At 38.9% G+C, this 23,817-nt stretch overlaps 1 protein-coding gene across 1 annotated transcript in view; it reads left to right on the forward strand.

The window, feature by feature from the left end:
• The window catches only part of LOC106956544 (zinc finger E-box-binding homeobox 2), a 37,249-nt gene that overhangs the window by 11,089 nt on the left and 2,343 nt on the right, over nt 1–23,817 (forward strand). The window contains exons 2-7 of the mRNA XM_015047461.1: nt 15,539–15,823; nt 17,837–18,046; nt 21,124–21,317; nt 21,480–21,591; nt 21,830–23,316; nt 23,444–23,627. Coding sequence (XP_014902947.1) covers nt 15,539–15,823; nt 17,837–18,046; nt 21,124–21,317; nt 21,480–21,591; nt 21,830–23,316; nt 23,444–23,627 — 2,472 coding nt within the window. The remainder of the gene's footprint in view (nt 1–15,538; nt 15,824–17,836; nt 18,047–21,123; nt 21,318–21,479; nt 21,592–21,829; nt 23,317–23,443; nt 23,628–23,817) is intronic.

A 23,817-nucleotide genomic window follows, 5' to 3' on the forward strand; every position in this document is an offset into this window, starting at 1 on the left:
AAGAGCAGCTATGTTAAATAAGGCGCTTTTTAAAATCACATTTAAATCCTGGGAAACACAGGAAGCCATTGTTTACTAATTAGAACTTCCTCAAAAATCTGATCATTATTAAAATGAATCTAAAAATATCTTCTTGATTTATTGAATTGCTTTTAGTGCCAGTAATTCCCATATTGAGAGATATTTTATTGTATATATATGCTTAATCAAACTAAAACGTTTCAGTATCAGAAACTCCAGTGAAAGATTCATTTATTTTAAATCTATCTCCAGAGTTTCGGCAAGGGTGCCAATAAATGTGGAGGGCAGCGGCTCCCTCCTCCCTTCTCTTTCCTGTACCTGTGATCACCTGGTACCACCTTTATCTGACCTCCAGATTACACTGCCTCTCCCACATCCTCACACACACTCACACACACACACACGCAGATAATGTATATACACTTTGCTGCTCCTTAGGGAGTAAACACATTCCTTCATAGAGAGAACATCTTTCTTTTCTTGTGGTCCACCTGTAACATTTTAATCTTTATCAGGTAAACTCTTTTTTTCTCACCCTGCACTTCTTTAAAGAGCAACCTTAAGTTTTGTGACTGTCTGACTTTAGCGAACTCAATCTTTTGAGGTAATATACATATATTGTAAAGATACTTTAAACTGAAATCAATTTAAATTGAAAATATTACTTTTTTGTCCCTCCTGGTCACTCATCTCTGACTTATTATAGAGCATCAAGAGATCAAGAAAACTAATCAGTGACTCAGGTATGATAAAGAACAGGATCCAAACATCGGAAACATTTTTCGCTAAAAAGGAAGCAAGGCCGCATTTACTGGTCCACTCCGTCATTTATCACTTTGCAGCAATCTTAGAGATAGACTTATCGCATCTGCTGTCACAAATTTCTCATGGTACATGACAGGTTTAGGTATTGCAAAATTACAGAACGGGGGAGGAGTTTTAACTTGAAAAGCCAACCACTAATAAATGAAAAAGAGAAGAAAAGTTGTATAAATTCAGCTTGTTTTGCTTTCCTTTACAACTTTTTGTTGCATTTTCTCATGTGCTGAGCCTTAAAATAACTGTATTATTTATCAGAACAGCATAAACTCATGCTGAATAATATTGAAAAAAAAAAAAAATAAGTTAATCACAGCCACTAGGAGCTCTTATTTTGTACTTTGTAATTTCCAGGGGTTTAAATATGATGTGAGCCACTCTTTCAAATGTCATCATGCTATTTAAGAATGACAGATGTGTGTTGATCCTTGTAAGCCAGGAAACGGTGAAAAGAAAATAGCATTCTGCCTACACTTCTTCACATCTGTCCAATTAATAATTAAGTATTTTAAATTTGTTGTGATGTATGTAGTAGGTCTCTCTTGTAAATGAGATGAGTCTCAAGAGATGTTCCTGTATAAATAAAGATAAAAATCAAAACTTGACTTGTAACAATGTAACAAGCACAGCTAAATGAGAAGTTTATTTTAGCATTATGTCTGATGAAGAGGAAAATAAAAATAAAAAAAATCCCCAAAACTCACAGCTAGAAAACCCCATTAGATAGTAATTTGTGGACATTTAGTGAATAAGCAATATAATAATAATAATAATAATAATAATAATAATAATAATAATAATAATAATAATAATATCATCTTAAGAAATAATTGTTTAAAATTATATAATGACACAACTGATGGTGAACCTAGCAATCCTTTCAAAATAAATTTTGAATTTATTCTAATTCAAATTAATAATTAACATCTTTTTTATATATAAAAATATAAATATGAGGTGACAGAGTCATTCTTCAAAATGGGGAAGACAATAAAACAAGGACAAATTAGTTTAGTTTGTATCCTGTAATATGGATGCTAATATTTTATGCTTGTTTTTTATCATAAAGCAATTTGTGGTTTTTGATACGTCTAAGGTGCTTTATGAAAAAGTTTGCATACTTTATGCTGGCCCATAAAATCATCCAAAACAATAATGAAAGTTTTAACTGCATAATTGATGAGTAAGCATTTATATTTGCCACCCAAAATGTCACAACAATAAAATAAAAAAATATATATAAATAAAAATGGATAGTAAGGGAGATAAAACTATTTCTAATCTCGCTATTGCTTAATATTAGAAAAATCAGGACTTTAATTTAATAGCATTGGTATAGTGGGGGGACAAAATCCCAGTGTTAAAGAATAAATAACATAACCCCTTCTGAGCTTTTTTAACCAAGAAAATAGATGGAAGAACATTTTTTTCCTCTGCTGTCACATTGTTTTTACAATCAGAGCAATAATAAAGAGTTTGAAAACAACTAAAACTACAAAAAAACAAGCCTAAATGCAGACCCAAGTTGATGTTACAACCATGAATAATGAGGATGATGGCAAAAAAAAGAGAACCGCAGGAAAAACTGGAAAAATTTAACTGAAACCATTCTGTCATTCAAGGACATTTATTCCTTTGCAGGACAAACCGCTAGCTACTTTTTTAGAAGTTGATCAAACTTTCAAGGATTTTTTTTAATTAGTAACCAACATTTTTCAGTTTTTTTTGTGAGATACAAACATGGCACGACACAGAGATCCATTTCTTTTAGTCGCTCTTCACAATGGGAGAGACAAGAGAAGATGAAATTCAAGCAAGATGTGCGCTGATCCTCATAATCTGTGTGGAGGGTTCTGTTATGTTCATACAGTGAATGTGTCCAACATTACAGCAAGGGTGGAGGTTGAAGTAGGTTGTGAGGCAGCCTGGCAGCATTTCAGAGAGCGGTAACGTCATCTATAAGTTACAAATAATAGGTGTGAACGTGTTCAAGCCTCAGAGAGATCTGGCAGGTTTGCGTTCTTGACTTCTCTGACTGTCAGGTTTTCCTCTGGCTCCTCTCTCAGATTTTCTGGCCATCGCCTCATTTCCTTTGTTTGAGTCCAGTTTTAGACTGTTTTCCTTTTCTGACTGTGTTGTGTCTTCCTCTTCTTTATCTCTGCTCTTGATATTCTATTTTTATCCTTCACCTCTCTCCTATTCTTCTCCTCTCTTTCCATCTATCCGTCCGCTGCTCCTCCCAGCCTGGACTCCCCCGGCCTTGTACAGTCGCCATCATGCACCACCTCCACCCCCCTCCCCGCTTTACTCCACGAGCACCTCCCCTGTCCCACTGACACCACACGCTGCTCCCATCCCCCGAAAACCACTTCAAACAGGCACCACCATCAAAGACCACAGTCAGTCAGCCAGGCAGTCAGCCAGCCAGCCAGTAAGGCAGCATTTCAGCCAGCCTTCTGCTTTGACTTAAAATTACTGTCGTCCCCAGTCGCTGGGCTGCTTTCCTCCTCTGATACACATCAAAGATCCTCTTAAACTCCCCAACTTTGCTTTTTAAAAGATTTTTCTTTTCTTTTAACCTACATTATTTCACCGATTGAGGTTTTACACTTGTTCTTTCTGTCTCTCTTTCTTCTCACCATCACTTCTTCTCCGTCCAACATGGGCGAGGTCAGTAACGGCATGCATGTGCACATTTTTGCAGCTCCGTTGTCTTTGCATCTTTCTTGGTCGTTATAACTTTTTTTTTTTTTTTTCAAACCATCAATTTGCGCATCACACACATGAACTCCCAGATGTACTTGAAGCTTCAACTAATACACGGATGTGGGCAAATAATATGAAGTACTATTTATCTTTTGAAGGAGATTTTGTGACCACGAAAAGGCCAGGCTGATAGTGTGCATTCTTCCTGTTTTTTTTTTTTTTTTTTTTTTTTTTTTTCCCTTCTGCGTGAATTTATTGGTCCATTCGAGGGCAGAGAAAGAGTCAGAAGTAAACTGGAAGACAGTCAGAAAAAATCTGGGCGTGATGGTATCTGAGAAAGAAAAAAAAAGGCACAATGACACATCTTTTCTATGTTTTAAACCCCTAGAGGTCACATGTTGCTTCTCAGAAACTTTTGGTGTATCATCTCTTATGGCAGGGTTGTGATGTCTGTGTGAACCAGTGGATGGCGCCACTTCTGTATATTAACCAGGCAGGCCGGATTGTGTTGCTAGGCTGTCAAATAGAGCAAAATGAGTAAATATATAGCAGACAGTTTGATCAAATTATTGCGCAGTCATTCTGTCTTTTTTGCTGAAGCTATGACACTTATAGTTACAGTTTAATGTTTGTTTGTCTTTTCTGACCCTCTGCTTGTTCATGCTGGTCTCACTGACAATTTTTATGTAATTGCTGAATATTTGGCCTTTGATGCAGTAAACATTTTTGTTTTATAAGCCCTTCATCCCTGAAAACACCTCTTGTTGGCCAAATTTAAAATAGACAAAGCCAGTGGGATACCAGACATATTTGTCCCAGCCTCAAATCAGATCTTTACTGACAAACCTAAAGCTTCAACTGAACCAGAAAAGAAAAGAAAAAAAAGAAAGAATCCCACATTCTTAGCTGTTAAGCTCAAAGAGAAGTTTTACTTAGCTTGTAACTCTCTTAAAAAAAACTCCAGAACCTTTGTACCCTGTAAGAGAATGTTTTAATATTCAAAAGGAGCCTCTATTGTGTGGTTTGTTGCACCAACGTACAAAATAAAGAGCCACATCAGAGGCCTGGAACGGTCCCTGAGCATTTTCATGTGTAAGTAAAAGAAAAAAAAAAGAGGGAAAACAAATTTGGAGGGGGGAGACGGGGGTATTTATAGAGTGGTGTGAGAGTCTCTGCAATGACAGGAGCCTAATGAAGCAGAGTTTGGGTTTTTGATTCACAATGTGGTGAGAGCGTGGGTCCCTCTGTGACCGTTACTGCATTCCGGCACCGATCCCTCGGCACACGGAAACCAGCGCCGGGGCCGCAGGGAGGAGGCGGAGGGCCAGATCCAAATAACGTGTTCCTCTAACCGAGCTAACCTTTCTCACAAACACTCGTCTCACTTCCACAGCAGCAGATGCACAAAGAGTGTGATGGCACTCACACTGTTCATACCTATAGGAAGAGCATGAGCTCAGTTCCTCGGCTGCTTTTCTTTCACAGAATGTGAGTCACACACACGGTAACTGACTCAGATGAAGCGGTTCTGCTTGACCTGATAGGGAAGTCCAAAGTGATGCACCCAGTGTGTCATATTCTAACTTTGATTTGTATAAAAGTGAAGTGCTTAAAAAGGTTAGTGAGAATGGATGCAGTCAGAGGCAGGGTGTTACTGTTATTCTGGTGAGTTTTGAATTATTTCATTTCCTGATCAAACTTGATATTGGCATTAATTTAAAGTTGCTTAAAAAATATTCCAGACAAAAATGATGTCTGTTTAAAACTTGGATTACAGTTTTGCTAAAGTGTCATTTTTTTACATTTTGTCACATTTAAATAAAAAAACACATTTTACATTTTATTGGAATTTTAGTTTACAGACAATCACAAAGACGTGCATAATTAAAAATATGATATCTGGTTTTCAATGCTCTTTACACTTAAAGAGCAGAAAAGAGCAAGTCTCTTGGGTATTTCTCCACCAGCTTTTCACAACGAGATGAGGAAATGTTTGCTAATTTTTCTTTGCAAACAGCTCATGCTCCGTCGGATTGTATGGAAACCATCTGTGAACCTCCATTTTCAAATCTTGCCACGCACTCTCAATTGAACTTTGGCCTGGACTTTTATTGGGCCATTCTGATAAATATATGCATATTGTTTGAGATGAAACACTCTGTCTGAGCTCAGGCTCCGTTTTTAGAGTTGCCGTGCTGCTATAAGGTGAGCATCTCCCTCAGTATTTATTTAATATGTTCAAAGTTACTTAACATTTATCTCCCCAATAATTCTGACCAATATTCCTGTCCCTGCTGAAAAATAGTATTCCTAAAACGTAAGGCTTCCACCACCATGTTTCACCATATTTTATTTTGTATGTAGGCAGGAAAAAAAAGCTACTTTTGTCTAATCGCAGCACAGTCTTACACAGGTTTGCTGTGACCTTGACATTGCTTGTTGAAAACCTTTCTTCTTTAAAAACAAGATTCATTTAGGCAGTTTTTCTCACCTGAGCTGACCTCTACAGCTCCTCTAGAGTCGATATCGGCCTTTTGGCTGCTTCTTTGATTAATGCTCAGAGTGGCTGGTCTGTCAGTTTAGGTTTTCCTTATGGACATTGACGTTTGAAATATTCATGGCCTGGAGCTCTTTATATGGTATGATGTGTTTGTTAGTGTTTCGTGCTGCATTTTTGTTTACCGGGTCCTACTTTTGAGCAGTTTGTTGCACTAGTTTTTATTAAGGGGTATCAGGGAAAAGGGATCTGAATACACATCATACTTTGGAAAACCATGGGTCATTGTAGTTTAACTTTAAAACAATATTGTACATCATATTTTGCTTAAAATCCATTAAATGTCTTGGAAATTTGTGACTATACTGCAAAAAGTTGTGAAGTTAATTCACGGTGTGTGCATGCTCTTGTACAGAAATAGCAGAAGCCTCTGCTTCTTTTAGCCACATAAGTCAGAGGCTTCTGAACTTCAGCTGTCTCTGAAGTTCAGAAGTGTCATATTTTCAGTAACCAACATGGATGTGCTTTGAAGTTTAGGATCCGTGTCAATCAAGGTACCGTGTTTGTTTTAAATGTCAATGTGGTGGTCGACAGGACAGGTAAACACACGCTGGCAAACATGCAGGCAGCAGCACACAGGAAACCTCTAGAGGAAGAAGAGAGACAACCACAGAGGCTTTTTGTACACCTCTCCTCGCACACCTTGTCTCCTTTGTGCAAAGAGTAAATCTGTAATTGTCGCATTCCTGAATGCAAGTTGGTAATTATGTGCCCCAAATGGCCAGTTGTCAGAGAAGTCAGTATTTCTCCCTCCTCAGTAGGTTTTTAGCAATTTTGTCTCTTAAGAAGAAAACCACATTACAAGAAGCAGAGTTGTGAAGCAGCACTTGTCAAATTCTTTTTTTTAAAATTTTTTTATTACATCTAAAGTTCAGACACTGTAAGGTTGGAAAAGGTCAATTCAGTGAAGCACTGAATGCTGAACTAATACGCTTCGTATGAAACTACTTTGAGATCATTGTCGGATCTATGTGTTAACCTTATAAAAAGAAAAAAAATGCATGTCTACAGTTGAGTCACCACAACCCAGAAAAAAAGATAGAATGGGTGAGAAATATATTGTGTTGTGTCTCCCAGTGAGTTTCAGTGCTCTTATTGCTTCACCGGTGCACCTTTTTGGTACGATTACAGGTCTAAACCATGACGCTCTCAGACATTTCCTGTCTTTGTCCATTTTCGGTATTATCTTTCTTCCTGCCTCCGGTTCATATAAAAAGCAATCAACCAATTATTGGATCTATGTGGAAATATAGGAATATTTTAAGTGTGTTGCAGTCTGAACTCAATAGCACTTAACCCATTTGCTAATTCTGTGCATTATTTATAACCTGGACGAGAGTCTCAGTATGCTTGAGTAACGCGAGTAGGAGGCGATTAGGCTCTTGAGATTTTCTAAAGGAAAGATTTTTCACAGACACTAGTTAAAGGTGAAGATACTTGCAGACGGGTAGGAAAAGCAGACAAGCTGTTGTCATCTCAGCGTCATCATGAGGAGGACTTGCCTCTCCCAGTAGAAGAAGGCTGTACAGTAAGTTGGAACTCCATTCTAACTGTATCTGTGGTGGTTTTTACTGTACGGTCTTTCAGCTTGTTTTGCTGTCAGTTTTTAATCTGTCAGCCTTTTGAAGTGACATCGGGGCAACTTTCCACGAAGCATATGTGTGGTTCACTGCTATGTGCAGTGATGTGACATGGAGATAGAAAGCAACAGATCAGTCGAGCAGATACCAATTGATTTTTTCAAATGTCTCTGCCCTTCGAGCGCAGCCGTCTTCTCTGGGGGCAGCGTTTGTTAATTGGCTAGCGTCTTCATAAAAAGAATCAGATGTGAAAACTGAAACTGACATCCGCAAAAGCCCCCACTAAAAGCATTACTTGTTGACAAATCAATTTTGTGTGTATCAGTGAGTGCGTTGGTGGCTTTGAAGCTAATAAAATGAGGAAATGGGTTTTAACTTTGTGTCATAAAGGCCCTAATTGAATAGAACTCTTAAATACGAGCTGAACAAAGATGAAATGGTTTCAGTACTACCACTTTGCTTTCACAGTTTAAAGATGACTGCTTAATGTGCAGATTTATTTGCTCTGATGTCATCGCAAAGCTTTAATCAGTATGAGTTTATTTCTTTGGCTGAGTGTACAGATGTCACTGCGTCTCTGTGGTGTTTGTCGAAATGCTCTGACAGGGTGGTGCCTCCTAATGAGAGGGACATCTAAAGGGCTGTGACTTCTTCTTCTTCTTCTTCTTCTTCTTCTTCTTCTGCTGTGGGAGCAGACTCTCCTAAAGCTTCTCGTGCACACACACACAGTTATTCTTGTTGTGCTTGATGGCATTGTGCGCTGACAAGACAGCGGTGCGTCTCATTTTGCCAACACATCATGTTTGTTTGTTTTTCTTCACATCTCGGTGTGTATTTGTGTTGAGGGAATTTCCCTCTGCGCCATGCTTTTCACAGTTTGACATCGGCCGGACGACAGTTTGTTACTGTTTCTTTCTGTCTGTTTTCCTTCATTCTTCTGCTGCACTCTTATCCAATTTTCTTGCAACAAATTTTACTTTGTCTCTCCCTGTCTCTTGCTCTTTATGCTCCCAGTGAGTTTCTTCAACCACTTTCCCCCCCCCAGCATACACAAGGCTGAAACTAGAAGCGTAGCGAGCATGCAGAATCACAAAATCACATTTCAACGTCTTCCTCCTCTCTGAAATAACCTTGATAGTCTCCATCACACCGTTACACTTTCAGTCTCAGACTCTCACCAGAAGCCGTCTGCAACACGTCTGTGTGTTTGTCTGTGTGCATGTGCTTGTATGTGTGTGCCTCACTGCCAAACAGCTTTAAGTCTGCTGAAACTTAAACTTTCTCTTTAGTGTATTTGCGCACTTTTGTATAGTTTGACAATTATTCCGTTTTTGACAAGTGGGCATAATGATCATATTTAATGCAAAACGTGCTGAAGAAAACTGGAAAATAGTGTTCAGAAAGCCCATCATGCTTTTTTTTTTCTAATTTGTAAATTTCCCCTCACCTGATTTCAAGCACAATTTTCATTTCCCCCAGGGAATCTTCAGAGCTTTAGGCGCCCCACCATCGTGAATAAGCCTGACTGGCACTTCTGAATCATCTGCTCTTTCACTCTTCCTGTTAAAGCAGGTAAAGACCAAAGCAGAGCTGCCCAAAGTGCCAAAATCAAAAGGCGCCATCACCTCAAGCGCCTCTCTGTGTCACTGACTTGCCGCTGCTGAGATGAAGATCAGGTGGGAGGTGTTTGCTCTCAGTTGCGGTCCTTCCCTGACTCATTATATGAAAAGTCACAGAGCAGGTATGAGTAGGGGAGCTGCTGCCACCGCCAGAATTTCTCAAATGACATGTTTGATTTCTGCTGTGCGCTAAAAAGGGAAATGATCGCTGTCAACAGGAATGAATGTGGACATAGCTCATCTCTGAACCGCTCGCATAGGTACTGTAAAAAATGATTTTACGCTCATCTTCCTGCTCTGTCATTCTGTGTAGCATGTGGGTGTCGGTGACCCCCATGTGGTTATTTATTGAGTTCAAAATAGCATTGTGTCTCTGCTGAAACATGTCAAATCATCGCCAGTAAAAATATTCTCTGACTAACATAGAAAACAGGTTAAAAAAGAAAATACTGGCCTACAACAATGGATAGAAGTAAATAAAAATCTACAGTACAATGCAATAAATTTGTATTTATGTTTACAGCTAATCATCTACGTGTTGCAATGTGTGTCACATGTTTTTTTCTGGAACAGTAACACAAAATGATAACCACATAGGTTCCTTCTTCCATTCAAGTACATGTGTTGTGAAAACATCAGTAATGATTTGATGCAAAAACTCTCAGTTTCATTATCAAAGAAATGCATGTAAATCGTTGAAGTCTTTTGATATTGCGTAACAGAATTCAGAATTAATTTAAAAATGTGTAAAAGTTTATTATTTTATTGTTAAATAAAATCAACCCATTATTTGGTTTTAAATAAAAAAAAGATACTTTAAGAAGCAGCAGTTTTTGATTTGATATGTTTCTTACCTCTAAAGTTCCCAAAACAATTTTTTTTGCTCTGGATTTATTTGTATTTGTAGACAATGTCCGGTTGGTTTCATCCTCTGTCAGGATCATAAATATGTTCTCTTCTGTCCTTGGCGCTTTATAGTCTGTATTGCAACGCTCATGGTGCATATTTTTTTAATTTGTTAAAAAATAAGCAGAATGGGATCAGTTGCACCGTGTGGTAAGCTGGAGCCTAACCTTGTTTGTTGCCTTTTAAAACCAAAAGAAACAAACAAGGTAATTCCAAGGTAATTATTGCCTGCTTTTACCATTTAGCCGCATAATTACTGAGCCAATACCGAATCACATGTGTGTGTCGTAAAATAAACTGCAGCCCCGCATGTTGCTGTACAGTCAGATGCCCTCTGGTACATAAACAAGAGCCAAATTAGGCCAGCACCAATCTGGATTTGCACTTTTAGAAAAAAAGGTTGTATTTGCGTTGTTTCTCTCTTTCTTCATATACCTAACTCATTTATGTAATTGGTATTTATGATTCCCACACATGAACTTGGTTCTGGTTTGGTCACCTCTGTTTTTGGAACTCTGACTCAGATATGTAAATAATACACAAAAAAAAGCACTTTGCTCAACAGATTTTCAGATTAGATTCCGCGCTGATCACAGACAATTACATAACAAGAAAAGACAGTGTCTATTTTCATAAGAAAACTACTTTACTGCTTTAAGTGGGCTTGTTTCTGTTGGACATGTTCTAATTCTTGAACATGTTTGGTTTCAAACACAAGGGGGGAAAGGAGGAGACGGATCAAACTTTTTGTTGGAATGTTTAATCTGAAGTCGCTGTTGTTGTCAAATGATCAGAAACAACCCCCAGATCGATCGACATTGTCTAGCATGATGCAGCACACTTCAGTTATTACTGTCTGGCTATGACTCATGAGCTTCCCACACACATCACATTGCATGCGCAACTCCAGCACGCCGTTTTCTACTGCACTGGATTCCAATAAGTTACACACTCTTCAGACTGTCTCACTGTGTGCGGGTCCATCGCCCCAAACACACTCTGCACTTCTGCAAGCAGCCCTTTGCTTGCAAACACTAAGATGGCCAAGGAAGGATATGAACATAGGAACTTATGATTATTGTGTGCACATTCATTGCTTGTCAAAATTTGGGGAAAAAAAGTGCTGAAAACGTTAACTGGTTTCACTGCATCATACATCTTATTTTCTGCACATTTTTCTCTTTGTCTTGAGGAGGCTTTAAGTCTCGGTGAAGTTATTCTAATAAGTGAAATAAATAAGGAAAACACATAAGATTTTGTTATGTTTTCAGCTGGTGACAGTAATTCCAATTAAACAAACATGACGTTTTCACTGTCGGAAACACTTCAAAGGAGTCAATCAAGACTCGTAAATTAAATACAAAATGATGTAACGGCCTAATTTCTGTTTCTGGAGCATTTCACCAAGTGCAGCCACCAGTGTTTGGGCAAGCAGCAGCTAACAAATTTGACTAATTTTTAAATCGCCCTTTATTGTATATTTTCTATAGCAATTTGTTGTCTGCAGCCAGAACACTGAATGTAGTGAACATTCACACTATTGTGTTTTTAAGAGCAAAGAGCAAAGGTAATACTGTAAATAATTAAAGGTAGCAGAGCGCAGCATATTTACTTAAGGTGCTTATTGTGAAGTCCATCTGCTGTGTTGATGCTGTTGGAAAAATAAAACCACTCGTCAAATTGTTTCAGGCATAAATCGTTGTTTTATTATTAGAGAGTCAAACAATGGCTGTATTTTAAAAGAATAAAACATGCAGCTGTCTAATTTTTCTCTGCAGAGCGTTACGCAGAGGGCTTCCAGTAGCGCTTCTGCAAGCAGCGGTAAACAAAGTTAATGCATTTTTCAATTGTCCTGCTTATGACATGTCAGAAAATGAACAAAAATAAATGAATACAGTTTGCACCATGCATTCAGACTGTAGTGTTTTTGCCTTTAAAATGAGTACCATAAATTATTTTAATTAAATTGTATTGTCCCCTTTGTGCGACAAAAGGCGGTTTCTATTCTCTTCTAAAATAGTAAATCACCGTGTATGTGTTTCATGTTAATTTCTGTGTAGATTTAAAGGTTGTGTCTTGTTTTACTTGTCGTATTGATACATTGGAGAAAATACTTTGAAGCCAAAATTATATGTTTTTTGTTTGTTTGTTGTGTTAAGTATTTGCAGTACTTTGGCCACTGTAGCGACAGTCCTGACAAGCAGGTATCAAGCTAAACAGACAATCCAAGTGCCACTTACATCAATAAAGCTGCAGCGTATGATATATTATTAATAACTTGAATAGGAAGCCTGATTTTTACATTCTTTATGATTAGGCTGCTTGGTTAGTCCGTGGTCTTCTGGTAACTCTTAGAGCTGCTGGTTCAGCAGCTTGTAGAGCATGCTGTGGGCATTGAAAGGTGGTTCTTAATGTAAAACCGCTCCGAGACTAGCAGCCTTTTCTGTAGAAAGGTTCAACTTGTGAAACTGCTTATCAGCAGATGTAAAACTTCCCTGTCAAGCCTTATTTCAAGAAGGAGAATCAGGTCTGTAATCATGAATGACTGAAACCTTTTCCAAGTATTGTGCTTAGTTTTTATGGATTAATTAATGCTGAACAGGAATATTTGCAGTCTAATCTTTGCATTGCAATGTTTGCTTTCATGTAGCCTAAAGTATTGGGAATTAAATTAGGCCACAAATGTTGAAGTCGTTGCAAAAATACAGTAATAAGGGAATTAAATGTAGACATGCAGCTAAATGTTAACCTACTTAGCGTCAGGTTTTAAGCTGCTTGAGGCAGAAGGGGAATTTGTGTTACGTTCTTTCCCTTGGAGACGCGGCGAAACATCCTCATATAGCGCACTTATAAAGTGTAAATAACAGAAACGTTTACCACTGGGTGGTTGAGAGATGCCCTGTTTACTTTCTCTGCCTTCTGCTTGCATCTGCACTGTGTTTTAGGAGCAATCAAAAAAAAAAAAATCTGAGTGTTTTATAATCAGTTACTGCTTCAAAGCTGATTTCTTGTAAAACGCTATTAATAAATGCCACCATTTCCAACAGTTAAACCGGTAACCGTTTAAATCCTTTGAGTTGAGCTGTCCTGGTCCAACTACAAAAACTTTATTTGAGGAATGCTGCTGGTGTACAAATAAATCAGTGTACCAGATAATGAAAGCCATCCCAGCTGTGTGCTATTTAATGACATCCCATGTGGACTCAGCGTCACTCACTGTCATGAGAGAGAAAATTAAAGCCAATTTGACGCTAATCAGCAACAGATTTTCCTCTTGCTCTACCCGACTATCCCAAGAAATTCCCACGGGGGGCTCGTGGGTTGACCTTTACACCGTCACGTAACATTGTACAGTCGTCCAGTCACAGTACAGCACAGCTGATGACCAATTTCAGCCCTCGCAGGAACAAGTCATTCTTTCCTATGTAAGCACACTCCGAGGAGTGCGCTCTGGCTGAGTGGCCTTGGTTGAATCACAACCTAGCATGAGTGTGGTTCATACGGGTAGTTTAATGAGACTGGGGCAGAGGAGAAGGAGCTGATACAAACTGAAACACATGTAGGAGTTAATTTTTAGATTAGCTAATCAGAGAAAATAATTGCACATGCTGAGTTCACAGTGTTTTTCAGTGTTTGTGATGGTGGGCCGCCCCCTCTGTGGCAGCGGGACCCCTGTTGCTCTTTCAGTATCGGACTGACTGTACATGCTGTGTGTGTGTGTGAGTGGGCCTGTCATCCGTAAGTGAAGCTGATGAGAGTGGCTTTTGCATTAGGAATCTTGTTGTGCAAGACGCTTGACTTTTGTAACAATGAGAGCAGCGAGCTTTACTGGAAAGGTAGAAAGCAAATTTATCATAACACTTTGTGTCTCCACATCCACAAAACCGTTTTTTTTTTTTTTTTTTTTGGAACAGTTTCTGCAAATATAAAAAAACAGTGTAACATTTATTTTATGCTTTTCCTCAAATTTAAGAAGAAAAGTTGTGAAGTGGTGTGAAAAGAAAAATAAAGAAAATAGGGTAGTATCAAAATAATCATAATTCTTTTGAAAGTGTCCCATTTGTGCTCTTAAATTGTTCTTACTTTGTTGAAATTAGATATCACTAATCAGAGAGAGGAGGGAGAAAAAAGAGCCTTCTGAAAAGGAAAAAGAAGAAGAAGCATTGGGAATAGAGTCCTAAAGTTGAAATCCCAGCCATGTGTTTGTGATTGTCATTTATTGTCTCTGCCGTGGGAAAAACGAATGCGCCTTTTCACTGCCGCCGCAGCCTGAGCGGGGACTGGAGGAGGGAAACTCTTTACCTTACATGTTTACTTTTTACTGCATTGTCAAAATGAAAATGCACCGTTCTCCGTAATGGTTAATATTTACAAATAAAGAATACATACACACACAAACACACACACACACACACACACATATATATATATATATACATTTTTCATGACAAATCATTACCATAGAGATCACCGTGAAAAATTAAACCACAATAAATAGAGGAACGTCTTTAAAAACAAAATAATTATAACTCTATGTTCAGTGGTGTTGATGCATTAGAATCGAAACCTGAACATTAATTTATTTGTTTTGTTTGAGAAGGTTGTGAAAGGAAAAGAATTTGAATTACGATAATTCAAATTCACAAGACAAATCATAAATCTGACATTGAAGTTTTCTTGAATTTATATTTTAAAAAACTGTTTATTTTAAGAAACTGTTATTTTTGTAAACTAAAAATAATTATTTTAATTATGTTTATTGTTGTTTTGCACATTACACCCAATGATCATAAAATAATATTTGAAATGTGCTAAATTTATGTCTTCTCCATAACAACATATTTACATGCAAAAATAGGATAAAGATAAGTGAATATAATTTCTACTATTTAAGATATATATATATATATATATATATATATATATATATATATATATATATATATATATATATATATATATATATATATATATATATATAAATCTTTTTTGTGTTCTCCCTGGTTTCAGTTTTTTGTGTGTGTTTGCTGTCTATTTCTTCTCTGACTTGGAAAAACTTTCGGAAATAAATAATTAATTTATGTATTTTCTTTAAAACTATATCTAATAACTCAATGCTGTGAGCCAGTGCATTTAGTTTTATTTCAAAAAAAGGTTGAACACACATGCTCAACTGCATGTCTTTATTCAGTGCAGAACGAAATACTATAACTTATTAATCAAACAGAAAGATAAATGAGCATGTTTTCCTTTCGTTACATTCCTAAAAGACTCCTGTGTTTAAAGTTTCTGTCTCATCTTCTCAGGTTTCTAATCATTTCCCTTCACAGTGGACGCTGAGCAGGTCAGCTCTCTGGGTTCGGAGGAAGACGATGAGGTGGGCTTGTGGAGCCTGGAGCCCCAGGACTGCCACGAGAGCCTGGACAAGACGAGCCTGACACCCAGCGAGGTGACGGAGGAGCCCAGCAGCCCTGCCCACTCCACCCGGCCGCTCGGCCTCAGCCCTGGCAGCAGGATCTGCTGGGGCCAGGTGGAGCCAGAGGCCACGGCTGAGGAGGACGCCACCTACGCGTCCGCCGACAGGGAGGGGGACCAAGAACCACTGAGGATGTACTGTAAGTCCTAAGCTGCAGCAAAATGGCTCCACTGTATGTGTAAACAAGTTAGTGTTTTTCTGATGCAACAAAGGGCCATTCTCACCTTCATATCAACTCCTTTTGAAACCAGGCCTTCCCTACGAGTTGTTGCTTTTTCACTTTTCTCTTTGAAAAGGCTTCTTTCTGAAAGCATGACAAAAGAACTCATCCCACACAAAGTCACCATATTTCCATGCATCAAAGAGGTGACGTTACGGTACTGAAATCAGCACTACACAATGTGAGGCTTTCTCTTTTATTTAGCGCAGATCAAAGGCTCTCGCTCGGCTTGCCTACTAACAATCACTTAGCTCCCTCGCCTCGTGTGATTTGGTCCTGCCTGATGAAGGCGAAGCTGAGTTTTTACAACACTCAACCACACAGGCTCTTCCCCTCGCCACATAAAAATGGCTCAAAATATGCCAACATCTGCAAACATTTGAAAAATCTTCCTCAAAGTCACCATGGGGAGAGTTGATTGGCTTGAGCCATGATAGGAGGCGCCCTTGCTTCTCCACGAACATCAGTGGCTTTGTCTCTCTGCCCGCCTGTCACTGCACTCAGGGGTACGAGTGAGAAGGAATTCTTTAAATCTAACTTGATATCTGGCCAACAAGCTTCATGACTTTAATATTTCATCTGTCAATCTTTATGTAAACAATTCAATCCCAATAGATTCACTTGCACAGTGGCGTTTTTTTTTTTTTTTTTTGTGATTTAGCCTCACGCACACCCACAAGATTGCTTTTGCTCATGCATGCATGAACAAAGCGTGGAAACTCGCGCAAACACTGAGCGAACACTTTAAAGAGTATAACAAATTAATGGAAAACACAACTGCACCCAAAGCTCAGTCATACTTAATCAACAAGAACGCTGACTTCAGAAACCTTTGTAGTTCAGCCACAAATGAAAGTAGTACAGTGGTGTTGCAAAAGTTTTCACAGACCCCAGAAGTTTCCCCCATTTTGTCACAGAGCAGCCAGAAAGTTCAATATTTTCTCAGGATTTATGTGACAGATTATCACAAAGTGTCACATCACTGTAGAAAACATAGCTTTCTTACATCTTTTGTTAATAATATAACAATATGCATTTTTATTCAGCGTTACTCTGTAACCCTTAAATAAAATACAGTGAGAACTACTGCCTTTAAAAATAAACTAATTAGTAGAAATAGTCCAGTTCTGTAAAAGCCTCAGAGGTTTGTCGGTGAACAAAGAGCAACATAAATACCAAGAACACAGCAGAACTAGTTCCCAAACCAGGTCTTTATGAAAGAGCATCTAAGATAAAGAATTTTCAAAAGGAAGCTGTACGAAGTTATGCTTAAAGTTTTAAATAATCCAATCAGGGGACAAAGGAAATCTGTGTAAGGAGCTGCTCTGGTTGGATGAATCCAAAATCGAACTTTTTGGCCTGCAGACAAAACAGCCTGTGATTAAAAACAAACACTCCCCACTGTGAATCCTGGGGATGGCAGCATCATGCTGTGGGGATCATTTTCTTTAGTAGCTGGTTAGACATTATAGGAAAGTGATGGAGCAAAATGCAACACAATTCTGGAGGAAAACAGGTTAGAAGCTGCATAAGAAGAGGCAGAGGTTCACAGTCCAGCAGGAGAACAAACAACCAGAACTGCAATCAAAGTCCAGATCTATAACCATTTGAGAATTTGTGAAAATACTTTATCGCCAATTTCCAACTTAAGCCACTTTATAAGAAAGAACAATTTAAAAATTCAGTCTTTAGATGTGCAAATCTGACTCATCCAATAGCCTTGCAACTGTAATTACAGTAAAAGTGATTCTGCATAGTATTGACACAGGGGAAAAGCAATGCATCCCACAATTTAAATTTAGTTGTAAAATACTTTTAAAACCCTTTTATTAAGAACTTGTTCTCCAAAAAAAAAAAAAAAAAAACAAGACCAATTGGCCGACCTTTCAGCAAAGCAGTTGCATTTAGCAAAGTTGTTCCTTTTTCTGACAGGTAAGAACTCAGATGCCCAGAATGCTTTTGAGGATCTGGCCCATTATGAATTTGTGGCTCAGCTGAGAAAGGCCTCAACCTCAGCCGGTGTGTTGGACCACCTGAACCATAACGGCACGTCGGCTGCTTACCCTCCGAGCAGCAGGCACGATGAGCTCCCGCCTGCCATCTGGTCGCCAGGAGCTCAGCACTGCTCACCTGAAGGAGCAGGTACGCTGACAGAGAAAGCTGCGGCGGTGCTAGATTAAACATTTTTAACAGTTAGATGTCAGTGGTTTCTTTTTAAAATGTTTTCTAATGAAAAAAAAAAAGCAGTCACAGACTGATAGAAAGCTGTTGTGATAATGCAACTATCTGATCGTAAATGCTTGTGCAATTCTGAGAAAACGGAGACGCCAAATGAGTGTGTTTTTTTTTTTTTTTACATATTGCGTTGTTTACTGCTTCTCGTTTACTAAGGAACTGATCAGGTACTGGTAAAGTGACTCATTCAAATGGTAGTAAAGTAAATTAAATTACTGTATTTAGCCACTATTTTTTCTCTTAATTTTATATGAAACACATCACATTTATATTTGGTATTGTGCCATACCATGCTAACTTACAGTCCAGTATTTTATCTACAACGAACACAAAAAATATGATTAATGTTCAGTTTCTGCATGAAGAATAGACGAGAGGTCAGAGATACCTACTCATAAAGCACATTAATGAAAAATGTATTTTTGATTCACAAGCTGTGCTTTGAACACAAAACATAACATGCAAAAGCAAATTGTGTTTAATCGCTTGAAGATTTGAGTTATAAAGAACAGCTGGTGCTAAGAAGAGACATTTATATCCAGATTACTGTGCTTGGGGGCAAGAATGTCATTTAATTTTAGACGTTTAATGATGCGTATAAACTGTTCTTTTTACTAAAATGTTTGTGAATTTTCAAGACAATAATTAGGTCCACCAGTTGTGTTTTTTCTCTAATCCACGCAGGATTTGAAGATGATAAATTATCGTATTGTTTATCATTAACTCTGGAAAACAATATTGTAATAATAGTAATTTGTGGCTATAACTCTTAATTGGTGATGTTTGCTTCACCATTTAGGACTGACAGTACGGTTGGAATTAATACTGTTGGTTTCATGACATCGTGAAGAAATATCCGTATGTTCAGAGAATATAATTAAATACAATTATTCTATGCTGTAATGCAGCACAATTTGCACTACTCAATAAAAAAACTGTTGTATTTAAGTGAGTTACACAGGTTTTCAGCTGGATTCCTTCTCTCCAGAAGTTGATCCTCAGAAAAACACTGTTTTGGTGTGTTCATTAATTTATCTTTCTATTTTCCTTATTTTAAACTATTGAGTTAATCGTGTGTTACTGCACCTTAGCTCAGCTTTACTTTTTATACCTGTAGCAAAATGGAATTAGATTGTTTATCTGTATCAAAAAATGTTATCTGACATCATTTTTTTAACAGATAAATTTATTACTCTAAAGTAATTATTATTACTACTAATAATTGATTATTAATTTCTTAAGCAATTGTTGGCTATTTCAACCACAAACATCCTTTAACTTATTAGTCACACTGAGTTGGGTGCTGGCGTCATTATGCTGGTTTTGTGGCTGAGAAGTACAACTGAAAAGCTCAGCTGAAATAGGTGGTGAGTAAAGCACCCACTTATTGATGAACTAAAACTTAAAACCACAAGTTTCTCACCGGCCAGATGATTAGCAAAGCTATGAACAATCTGTCTTTAATTTGATATCTTCCACAGTGTCATATGTTAGCTCAGTGCTAACTCATCATTAAAAGCAGAACATACTAATGTTGGTCCAGAAGAATAAATGTTGGTCACAGCGAAGTATTTACAGCCCTAAATGTTTTTTACACTTTGTCACTCCACAACAACAAATTTCAATGCATTTTATTATTGATTGTTATATGAATTTGTGAAGCAGATGAAAAAATAAACAGTAGATTTCTTTTTTAACACACAAAAATCAGAATAGTTGTGCATTTGTAGGATTCTTATTTAAAGTTCGAGGAAAGTCACGTATGTGTCAGAGCAAACATACGGGAGAAATGCTCCGGTCAGATAAGACAACAGCTGGAGGTTTTTGACTTGCATGCAAGAAACACCCAGTTGCAGAAAAATTACTCTGCACACCACTTTGAACGCTCCTCTTTAATGAAATGTGGTGATGGCAGCATCACTCTGTTCAGGTTCGGAGGTGGGACAGGTGGAGGTAAGTGTGGATCTAAATATAGAAAACCTGTCAAAGGCCACAAAAGACTTGAGACTGTGGTGGGGGTTCATCTTTGAATAATATACAAATATACAGCTAGTGCTGCAATGAAATGGTTTAGATCAAAGCATATTGGTCGAGTCGAAGTCAAAGCACCTCAGAATTTGTGACAAGACTTGAAAATTACTATTCTTAGGGAATCTCCATGCATTCGAGAACAGGAGCTATTTTACTGAGACGAATGGTCAGAATGAGTCTCATCCTGTGCAAAACCATTGGAGACATTCTAGTAGAGGTTTTAAGCTTTGCAGCAGTCGGATGTAATATTTACGCAGGGAGGCAATGTTGGTTACATTGTTTATTCATTTTAAATAGATAAAAATCATGAACATACACACAACGTTTACTTCCACTTCACGATTATGCACCACTTTATCTGGATTCACCATATAAAATTCCAGTGAAATACATTGAAATTTATGGTTGAAAGGTTTGGACAGATTAAATGAGGACTAATACTTTTGCAAGGGATTGTATATCTAAAATCTGTGACACTTGTGAGGATCTGAAGATAGTTTCCCTGCTGCTCATTTAATCTAACCACAACTTTAACAGCTCTCCATCTTGAAATAATGCTAAAACTGCACATTAAAGCAAAACAAAAAGAAGAAAAGAAAGGAAACAGAAAGAGGAGCCCCGAGACCACAGGACTGTAGCCTGGAGAATATCATTGTTAGACATTTAGGACTTGTTTGAAAGGGCCAACATTTATGATACCTAAAATATTAAAAAGGATTGCCATTTTGGTATCACATCTTTCATGCACATCCTTATGGTGCCTTGATTTTGAATGATTAAACTGCAATATTGCGTAATGCCTATATTTCATTTTCAAAGCAAAAAAAAAAGAGAGAAAATAAATCAGTTGGTGAAAAGGCAATAAAAAAAACCCAAAGAACGATAGTTATGTTTAATGCACATGTGAAATGTTAATCTGTGCGCTTAAAATGCCTTCTCTCTCCGGACTGCAGATGAAGACCGGAGCCAGCAGGCCTGTCCGTTCTGCCACAGGATGTATCCGCGAGGAGCCTCTTTGAGGGACCATGTCAAATACTGCCAGGAGAGGGAGGGGGGCCACATGGTCTGTCCGCTCTGTGGATACACTGCCACCCTTAGGTCGCAGATGGAGCGGCACCTAGCGCTTCACAACCAAATCCAGGACAAGGTGATACATACATACACACACACACACAAATAATCTGAAAGTCTTGAACACCAGTGAACCATCTCACAGTCTCCGCAGATTGTAGTGATTTTTGTGCACTTTGTTTATATTTTCTAAATCCTTTCGTAGTCTAAAGCTGATCACATATTCCTGTCATCCTAGAGTGCCATCGGTTTGGACCAAAGCATGGAGACGAGGAAGTTCAAATGTCTGGAGTGTGGGAAAGCATTCAAGTACAAACACCACCTCAAAGAGCATCTTCGCATCCACAGTGGTGAGATACAAAATAAGATCAAAACATCTCCACTCACCCTGCATTTCGCCATTGTTTCCACTGAACTGCTAACCGTTACTTACTGTCAGAATTATACGGTATGAAATTATAACCAAATGGATGTGTAATAGGAACGAGCTTTATGTGATTCACGGCAGGACAAGATAATTACGGAAAAAAAGATTACACCCCACTCTGAAGGTATTTTCAACTCACTCTTTGGCATCTCTGTGTTTAGGTGAGAAGCCGTATGAGTGCTCCAACTGCAAAAAGCGTTTCTCCCACTCTGGCTCCTACAGCTCTCATTTAAGCAGCAAAAAGTGCCTCGGCGGGGGAGGGCATGTCGGGGGAAGCATGGGGAGCGGCAGCGGAGCATTTAACGGACACAGTCAAAGCGCCTACCACCACTCACTTCCAACATCTCCCTCTGCTGGTGGGGGTAGATCCAGTAGTGACCACAGCTCGCTGCTGGGTTTACAAAACCAGGACAGTATCAGGTCCTTGGGTCATTTACCAGCAGATTCTCACCAGCAATCCCTGCAGGATTTCCATCAGAGCTTCCCCGGCACGTCTGACACGGTCAGACTGTGGGATCGCTCACCGGAGCTGTCTCTGAGGAGCGGGATCATTAAAGGGACGACCCTGTTGCCTTATCTTCACTCTGGCACCAAGTTTGACCAGATGCTGCAGGAGATGCTTCACAGAGACGTAAAGATAGAGCAAGACAAGGAAGAGGTAGAGGAGAGGAGGGTGTTCCACAATGGAAGAGGGCTTGAGAGGAAGATATCGCCCGACAGGAGAAGAGAGGTGAGATCAGGTGAATCAGAGAGAGGTGTATTTGGGGTGACGTGTCGTTGGTGCTTGCAGCCCTTCCCGAACATGGCCGTTCTTCTACAGCATGAACACAGCCTCTGTAAGATGAACAGAGAAGCAGTGGAAGCTGCTGACAGTTTTCGTAGGAAAGATCTCTCCTCGCCGCCTTTATTCTTCCCCAGATCGGCTCTCCATGCAGAAAACACCAAACCAAGTGAAGTAACCAATGGATTCTCCGGAAACAAGTCCCCTTCACAGAAGCCAAGCTGGCAATCTGTCCCACAACAACTTTTAGTTGCAATGCCGTCTCCTCCTCCCCGCCATGATGCACTGTCTTCTCGCATGTACCTGTCCAGCCAGGACAAAGGTAGTCCAAGCCACCAGTCATCCCCAGGGATGTCATCCCCTAGAGGCAGGAAAAGAGTTCCCTCTTCAGGCTTCAATTCTCCTGTCTGCATTGACGTCGCTAGCGGTCCACCTGAAACCTTGTCTCCTCAAAAAGAAACTAGCAGTCCATGGTCCACACAGAACGAACCGCTGGACCTCTCTCTACCGAAGCAGCTGTCAGAGCAGAAGGGAAGAAATAAAACTCTTAATGGGATCTCAGGGAGAGGAGAACGGAGAGAGCTTAGGACCCAACTAAGCAGACCAAGTCCAACTTCACATATGCCCCTTCAGCAGTACCCCATCCTCAGCAGCACTGGTGCTCCAGTGTTTCCAGGCTCAGTATTCAATGGGTTTAACATATTCAGCCAAACTGGAGTAGGTCTTCCACTTCACGAGGGCATGATACCAACTCCGTACAGTCAGGCAACTAACAGTCCTAGGTTTCTCTCTCCTATGGCCTACATGATGGAGGCCAATGCAGAAGCTGTGCTGAAAAAGATCTACCAGGAGAGGCAAAGCTTTATGGTGAGAACGTCTGTCTTTTCTCTGAAATGTGAAAGATAAGCACAAAATGCACATTGTATTTTATTCCATACCAAAAAAGAATGTGTATAAATAATATTGTCATGATGTATAATTGTTGTTTTAACAGGGTGAGGTGTTAAACCGGAGTGCTCTGGACTACCTCTCTTTGACTGATGAGGGGTTTGAAGGAGATGGAGGACCAGGCAGGAAGAGGCTAAAGAAAACAGAAGAAGGGCTTTATGCTTGTGACATCTGTGAAAAAACCTTCCAGAAGAGCAGTTCTCTTCTCCGACACAAATACGAGCACACAGGTCTGTAGCACAAACTGCATCTGCAAAGTCACTGGTGAAAAGGAAACTTCAATGACTTATCAATCCAGTCATTAGAAAAACTATGTATCCCTTTCCTACTTCCATTGGATTCAAGTGAGGAGACAGCTGACAGATATTGTTATTTAATAAACTTGGCCATCATTAAGCGTGTCCAACTCTTTAAAGGCAG

The sequence above is a fragment of the Poecilia latipinna genome, unplaced genomic scaffold, assembly GCF_001443285.1.
Source record: "Poecilia latipinna isolate Pla-1442-1.1 unplaced genomic scaffold, P_latipinna-1.0 Scaffold41, whole genome shotgun sequence".
Taxonomy (NCBI): domain Eukaryota; kingdom Metazoa; phylum Chordata; class Actinopteri; order Cyprinodontiformes; family Poeciliidae; genus Poecilia; species Poecilia latipinna.